Consider the following 8,490-nt stretch of genomic DNA (forward strand, 5'->3'; position numbering starts at 1 on the left):
GATCATCTGGGACACTCATCCTGCATGACAACTCGGTTGCTTAAATTAAACTGTGACTCTTAACAAAAGCATAAATGTCACTGAGAACATTCAAGACCTTTGATGTCATTAAACCTTTTCAATCTAGGATATGTATATGAACTGGCATAAACTCTCTTCTGTTTGTTCAACTATTAAGGTAACCTGTGACCGTAAATGAACTGTTGATATTAGTGACTAGTGAGTTTTTCTTAGAAATAAAATGGGAAAATTGAGAAGTTGGCCTTGTATTTTTGTTACTTTTCATGTATAATACTTAAAGCAGTGGTTCAGAACCTTTTTTCCTAGAGACCCTATTTATTCAAAAAAAATGTAACAACACCCACCCCAAACACAGTTGTTAAGTTTTTAATAAATAAAATGACCACAGAAACATTAAAATAATGACATTAACACCAATGGCCAGATTTTAAATAAAGAAAAAATGGTTGTGTGACTAGTGACTACAATCAACAAAGTTTTGACAAAAAAAAAAGTTTTATAAACTTATACACCCCAAATTTCAGACTAACAAAAGGGATATAAATCAAAATGATAAATGATTATAGATATTTTATCTGCTCTGTTAATACATAATAATAAAATAATAATAATAATAAAATTATTATTATATATTATTATTTAAAAGAATAATAATTCTAGATAGCTTATTTTCCATCAACCGGTTAAACTTTACAATAGTGCATAAAAACTCGGTATGATTTTTGCATTGGTTTGAACTAAAACGGCAGACAGGCTAAATGAAAATATAAATCCATTTTCTGCCAGTTGGTGGCGCTTACTGAACAGCATAGGGCTGTTTCCCCGGTAACCGCTGTAAACAAACCGCTGCTTATAAACACTGCTATATTTTAGGCAGTATACGGAGGTAAGATGAATAGAAAAGGCCATAGAAACTTTTCTGAAGGCAGTTGGTTTCCTTCAGAGATACATTCATATAATTTATTCATACTTTAATTAATATAATTTTCATCAGCGGTTGTAAAACGTTCCACTTCCTTCATGTTTTCAAACAAAACGAATGTTGCATGTTGCGTGAGACTGTTGCTAACTTTGCTTAGGCTAATGCTGGACAGTATTTACATGAGTTCAAATCATATTGCTTTGTAATTTATTATGTTACAAAATGCAGTTCAGCCAGTATATTAAAATATCAGCTTAATTTATGGACCTTGTACGTCAGACTCAGAAAAACAGGTGCGCAGCCATCTTTAGAATTGTTTTTGAACTTTAATTTTTGAGGTAGCTTACTGTAGGGTTCACGAAAGTTATCATGTGTCATTGTAATGATCGAAGCGGATGTCATAACAAATGTCAGTAGAAAGGGGAAGATTTTAAAACGAGCGGTTCATTGGTAAATTCGTAAGACCTTACCCTCACGCTTTGGAAATACAAAAGGAAGAAAGAAGAGTATGAGCGCAGAGCTCAAAAGGGGCGGGGCTACATAGAAGAACTAGCACAATGCTTTGTAATATTTATTTTATTTGGTTGCACTTTATTTTAAGATGACCGTTACATTGTAATGTAACAAGGTATGGAATTAAGTATTTTAAACAATATTACAAGATAATAATCTGTAATGAAATGTCTTTTTTATCAATAATATAGTCAAAAAAATTAATAAGTCAAGAGGGTGATTCTTAGTACCAAAAATGTACTTTGTAGTGGCCTGTGATCTCATTCAGAAGGCCAGCGTTTCTTCTGACTACTGTCTCGCATGGGGAAGTGTGTCAGCTGTTGCACAGGGCAGGGGGTTGTGTTTCACATGTACAAGTATGGATTCCACATCTTTGTGAAGGACCTATAAATAGCCCCCAGTTGGAGTTTGGTTGAAGTATTGGGACAGCTGATGAAGCCAGAAGTCCCGACAGCAAAGCGGAACTGATTCAGCCCTGCCTCTTCTTTTTCAGCCAGTAACAGAAGTTTGGTACAGAGACTGCTGGACTAGCCATTGACTTCATTGTGACCCTCAGGGATACTGCACGATCAATATGGCTCTACCCATAGATCCCATGGAGGAGCCGCGGATGTACCAGCAAACTCTGCTGCAGGATGGTCTATATGATCTTCTGGAGAGCGATATGATGGTTGATTGTGTGTTGAAGATCAAAGACAAGGAGTTTCCCTGCCACCGTTTGGTCCTGGCTGCTTGCAGCTCATACTTCAGAGCTTTCTTTAAGTCAGGTGTGGAGGAGAGTAAACAGAAAGAGATTGTATTGGAGGATGTGGAGCCTGGAGTCATGGGGATGATCTTGAAGTACCTCTACACCTCAAACATCAATGTGACGGAGCAAAACGTACAAGACATCTTCGCTCTGGCCAACATGCTTCAGATCCCCTCGATTTTCACCGTATGTGTCTCGTTCCTGCAAAAGAGACTGAGTTTGAGCAACTGTTTGGCGATTTTTCGACTAGGCCTGATGCTGGATTGTCCTCGTCTGGCCATATCGGCGAGGAACTTCGCTTGTGAACGCTTCCAGTTAATTGCTCGGGATGAAGAATTCCTGCAGCTGACTCCAAGTGAATTGGCAGCCATTATCGCATCGGACTCTTTGAATGTAGAAACGGAGCAAGATGTTTTTGAGGCTTTGACCAAGTGGATTGGACATGACCAAGAGAAGAGGCTGGAGGACCTACCGGGTCTGCTGGATTGTGTCAGATTACGTCTGGTTCCCGAGGACTACTTCACCAAAAACGTGGAGAAACATGAATGGTTGAGCTCAAACCCAGAGATCACCAAGAAACTGCAACTGGTCAAAGATGCCCATGCTGGGAAGCTTCCTGAAGTCAAGAAGAACAAAAGCAAAAAGAGTGCTGGTCAGGAAGGAAAGAAGGAGGGAGATGAAGAGCAGGAAGAAGAGCAGGAGGAGCTACTTCCAGGAATCTTGAATGACAATCTGCGGTTTGGGATGTTCTTGAGAGACTTGATCTTCTTGATCAATGACACTGCATCGGTAGCTTATGACCCAACGGGAAATGATTGTTATGTGGCGTCACTCTCCACCCAAATTCCCAAAAACCACTGCAGTCTGGTCACAAAGGAAAATCAGATATTTGTGGCAGGTGGACTCTTTTTTGATGAGCAGAGCAAAGACGAACAGATCTATTCATACTTTTTGCAGGTAAAGGACTACTTTCCTTCATTTACTTGCTTTTCATTCATTATTTTCTCAGAGTCATTAATTCTCCACATTGGGAAGTCTATGTAGTTTACATAAATTATAGACAATGTGTTTTTGTCTCTACCCAGCTATATTTACCTATTAGATATTAGTGAAAGTAAGACCCCATGGAATCACTGGTTTTATGTGAAACAGAGTCTGGGCAGGATATTTGGATGGGCTTGTACCTTATTGTTGAAAAACCAAGATATTTAGCATAGTTTTAGCAATGTTTCTAGAATGCTAATAATCTGTGCCCAAAGAAATAACCAAACTTGAACTATACCGTAACGTTAAGGGAACTTTTTGCATTTATTGGGGATGACTTGGCATATTTTCTGTGAAACTCAAAGCACAGGGAAGACATTTCTTTTTTGTGTGAAGTTCAGAATGAGTCATCAATATTTTTTTTTAATTTGTTTTCCCAGTCTTTTATAGACAATGTTTTAAATGTAATGCTTTATTTTTCATTTGAAGTATTTTAAAAGTTTATGTAGTCAGTGTTTAAGAATACAATAACATAGAACCATTTCACGAGTTTGGCTGCCCATCCAGTCTTAATAGTTATTAGTAAATGAGCTTGGCTTGCTGTCCTCAACAGAGGTTCGAACCCGAGGCTCGGCTTGAGCTGCTAGTTTGATTCCCTTATTGCGGTACTACATAAAGGGAGAATAACAGAGACAGAGGTGGAGATGGGGAGGTGGAGGGATGCCGGAATAATTGTCACTGGGACGGCGCAATAACTGCTGCTTATTAGGCTCATAATGATGACTGACAGGAAACGAATTATTAGGCTCCTCCCGAAAACCTACGTTTGGAACTTCATATAATAGAATAGACACTACCATCTCAGAACATTCTGGGAAGGTTAATTTATGGTTCTAAAATAATAAAAGTAACCATTAGAAAACATTGTCTATAAGTTCTTAGCAGGTTATCACACAAAACCACCCTCCCTTTAAATTATCAGCAAATGCTCATGTAGACTGTCCCATATAACACAGTGGATGATATATTGTCATTATGTTTGACAGTTTGACCCTGCAACATCAGACTGGATGGGCATGCCCCCCATACCCTCTCCCCGCTTCCTGTTTGGCATGGGAGAGGCAGAAAACTTAATCTTTGTTATTGGAGGGAAAGAAATGAAGGAAGGAGAACGCATTCTGGACACAGTCATGGTTTATGACAGACAGTAAGTATGTTTACAGATGCCACGTTATATTTTATATATATTATATTTATATTTTAATTAAGTGCTTTACTTGCCATTTCTTCTGTAATTATTTGTGAAATTTACTAGCAATTTCTTGACTAGTGAAAATTGTTTCTGCACTAATTTTTTTTCACTGTGTACTTAAATAACCCTGCTTTTTTAAGGTATCTTAAATGGGCTGAGTCAGATCCTCTTCCCTACCCAGTATATGGCCATGGAGTAGTGTCTCATAATGAAATGATCTATGTAATTGGAGGAAAGGGAGAGAACAAGTATGTTTAATAAGCTATTTCTACATTTTGTGTTGGAATATGCATTTAATGTTATAGCCAGTAAAAAAAGGCTGTCACTGTTTCTCACATTTATACACATATTTGTCTTAATTTGTAGAGAGTGTTTGAATAGAGTGTGTGTGTATGACACTAAAAAGCGTCAGTGGAAGGACCTGGCTCCATTAAATACTGCACGCTCACTCTTTGGGGTCACAATTCACAAAAGCAAGATCTACGTGGCAGCTGGTGTGACTGACACCGGCCTCACAGGCAACGCTGAGGTCTATGACATCAAAACCAACAAGTAAGTGTGGCCACATACAGTATATGCTAAACAACATGCAGCATTATCTAAGGTTTATGGTATGCATTTACTTGTGGGACAAACCTATTATAATTGCATTAGCTTGCAATAAACAATTATTTAACCCCATCACTCTCTATCTTCTAGGTGGTCAGAGTTTGTGGAGTTTCCCCAGGACCGCAGTTCACTTAGCTTGGTCACTGTGGGTGGAGTCCTCTATGCTACAGGTGGATTTGCCATGTTCCCCAAAGAGGACGGCGATGATCTCATGCCACAGATGATGAACGACATCTGGAGGTGAGGCGCCCATTCACTACACCAATCAGTCTTTAAGTGGAACTATGCAAAGGGAAGCATCCACTTTGTAATTGATCAATTAAAGTAATAGTTCATCCAAAAATGAATATTTTCTGAAAATGTACTTACCTTCAGACCATCCGAGATGTATATTGTTTATTCTTTGGAACATTACATTTAGCATTACATTGCTTGCTCACCGATGGATCCTCTGCAGTCAATGGGTGCCATCAGAATGAGTGTCCAAACAGCTAATAAAAACATCACAATAATCCACAAGTAATCTACACCACTTCATTCCATCAATTAAGATCTTGTGAAGCGAAAAGTTGCATGATTGTAAGAAACAAATCCATCGTTAAGACATTTTTAACTTCAAAAAATGCAAATTTACAAACTTTCAAAAAATGCAAATAGCTTTCAGCTAAAATCCAAAAAGCAATATTATCTGAATCAGGAGAGAAATGTGCATGGATCAAGCACTGTTTACAAGCAAAAACAGTCCAAAACAGATCTAAACACTTAAACTTCTAAACACTAAAGTGACTTTTTACTGGAGGAAATGTTATTATGGATTGTGGACTTTTGGCCAGAAGTGATGTTGTGTGAATTACTTGTAATGTTTTTATCAGCTGTTTGAACTCTCATTCTGACGGCACCCATTCACTACAGAGGATCCACTGGTGAGCAAAAATCTATATCTTGGATGGCATGAGGGTCATTAAATCAATCAATAAATTAAAAATAAATCTCAACATCAGTCCTTAACTGAAATGATACCGATATATTGTGAATCTGACCACATATATGTGATTACAACAATTCAAATGTACATAAATAGGTTAATGTTTGTTCACAGGTATGATGAGGGCGAGAGGAAATGGAACGGCATACTGAGAGAGATTCAATATGCATCTGGTGCAACAGTTCTGGGAGTTCGTCTTAACACTCTTCGGCTCACTAAAATGGGAGACTACACCAGTGAAGTACAAACTCTCTGCTGATTTTGAATCAGATATTATAGTGTGGGACAAAGTGAAACCAAGTCTGAACCAGCACGAAACACAAGAGGACAGAACATCTGTTCTCAAACTCATTCCATGAAAGTGATCAATTTGATATTCAACACACTTTATGATTTGGAACAGTGAGAACATGCACAGATATTGTGAAAATAAGGCTGTGGAAATGCTGTTTCTGAACAATTTTATTATGGACAGAGCGTCTTGTGTCATGTGTACTTTTAAAAATGTATTGTTAATGTGACATTTCTGTTGTTCTGAATGAGAGAAACCTCCCAAAGTAAAGTAAAAACACAAATGCTTGGTGTCACGTTTCATTTAGTTCACTATTGAAATTATTTTATTTTGTTTTATTACAGACAATAAATACTACCCAGTACAATAAATGACATAAAATACAGCCTCATTTTATTAGCACCGCTAGACTCTAGTCCTTGTATTGTTTAGTATCCTGCTGACAGAACCAGCATGACTGCCAAATGCATGTACACAAACTTAACTAAGACATATAGAATTAAATCATAGGAACAGTCACACTCATGATTGGTTGAATACATTGAAAGTATGGGTAAGTTTAAGTATTACATGTTATGTACGTGTTTAGAAAAAATGTTTTTTGAATTTGGTTTCAAAATGTCTTTTCAAGATTGTGAGTGGTTTCTTTCAAATCTTAAACAGACAATAAGAAAAACTACCCAAACTCTGAAGTGCAAATCATCTTTCGCTATCACTTATTATTTATTACAAAGGATAGCACACACCAGAACAAACTAAAATAACAGACAAATCCTTCTTAATATAAATCTCACTTTCTTTCCAAAATCACTTAAATATACATATTTAAAAAATAAAAAAAACAAGAAGGCCACAAGCATCCCAAATCTTTCTCAATAAGCAGCAAACTAGGAATACATGCTAGTTAAAGTATGCAAAATACAAAAAAGAAGTTTTAAAGACTTCCACCTTTTACTCTCCCTCACTGTAAGAGAAACATGTTCTTTCAGATGCACGAAATCAAATCATTCAGCTCTTCAATGGCCTTTTACTTACTACCATATTTTCAGAGATGGAGGTTTATTTACCTCTGTGCAATTTCACTTCACATAAAATATAAGACTTTAACAAAGAAAGAAAGCAAGAGAAATTAAGAAAAATGGGCATAACAAAAAGCCTTCAGCAGTACGTTTTTTTTTTTTAACAAAACTTGTGTTGTACAACAATTTTAATATTTAAATAAAGTGAACACAAAAATTAAGTAAAAAAGGAATTCTGTGGTAATTCAACTTGTGATAAGACCATAATGCATCTTAGAAAATGCTTTGGGGGAAGTTTTTAATATTTAAATATATATCGAAAAGAAAATGAGATGAAATATGTTTAAATATATTAACAGGGGCTTTAAAAAACATGTATCCTCAGTGTTTTAGTATAAGGTGCAATATGACATTGAAAAACATGTAAAGAACACCAACAACAGGGTTCGATCCGTGGCAAAACCACAAAAAGGCTTGAACAATCATCATCTGGCATAACATTATTGCAGGATTTCTACCAAATACAAAAAGTTCTCCTGGTGATGGTCTCTCTCCGCTCAGTTCACCATTAACTTCAATCATGCCACTGTAATTTCAATCTACACATTCATGATCATGGCAACTCTATTCCATTACACACTCAAGGCAGGTTTGTTATAGTGCCTCTACATTGAGCTGGTTATGACCAACAAACTGACTTTCAGTTACAGAGATGAACATATCGATCAATGCTGACAACGGACAATTACTGTGGGTCTTATTGCTTAAAAAATGACTATGTTATGTCAGTTCAATCAGCTCTGCTTTTTAATAATGATTCTAGAACTTCCACAATTACATTCCAACCTTAAAGGGATACTGTAGCCAAAAATTTAAATTCTCTCATCATTTACTTATGCAGCAACTTGAACATTCTGCTAATAATTATGGAAGCCTGTTTCCACCACAGAATAAAAGGATAAAAAAGGTTATTGCTTTTTAACTGCTTTTTATTCCATGGCAGAAATGCTCTTCCATAATTAATAGCAGTTTGTGAAGAAATAAATTAATATGAGTTTCAAACGATATGAGGATAAGTAAATGGTAACAGAATTTACATTTTGGTGAACTATCCCTTTAATTGACCATTCTACCGGGACTTTCAA

At 36.6% G+C, this 8,490-nt stretch overlaps 1 protein-coding gene across 1 annotated transcript; it reads left to right on the top strand.

Annotated features, from left to right (window-relative positions):
- The first annotated feature begins 1,908 nt into the window (after window positions 1-1,908).
- LOC107754945 (kelch-like protein 40b) lies at window positions 1,909-6,629 on the top strand. The gene is made up of 6 exons (XM_016571590.1): window positions 1,909-3,161; window positions 4,235-4,395; window positions 4,581-4,688; window positions 4,807-4,992; window positions 5,140-5,289; window positions 6,149-6,629. The coding sequence occupies exons 1-6, from the start codon at window positions 2,031-2,033 to the stop codon at window positions 6,291-6,293; spliced, it is 1,881 nt and encodes a 626-aa protein (XP_016427076.1). The 5' UTR covers window positions 1,909-2,030; the 3' UTR covers window positions 6,294-6,629.
- The last annotated feature ends 1,861 nt before the right edge of the window (window positions 6,630-8,490 follow it).

Source organism: Sinocyclocheilus rhinocerous, unplaced genomic scaffold (assembly GCF_001515625.1).
Source record: "Sinocyclocheilus rhinocerous isolate Xijiao unplaced genomic scaffold, SAMN03320098_v1.1 scaffold1103, whole genome shotgun sequence".
Classification (NCBI taxonomy): domain Eukaryota; kingdom Metazoa; phylum Chordata; class Actinopteri; order Cypriniformes; family Cyprinidae; genus Sinocyclocheilus; species Sinocyclocheilus rhinocerous.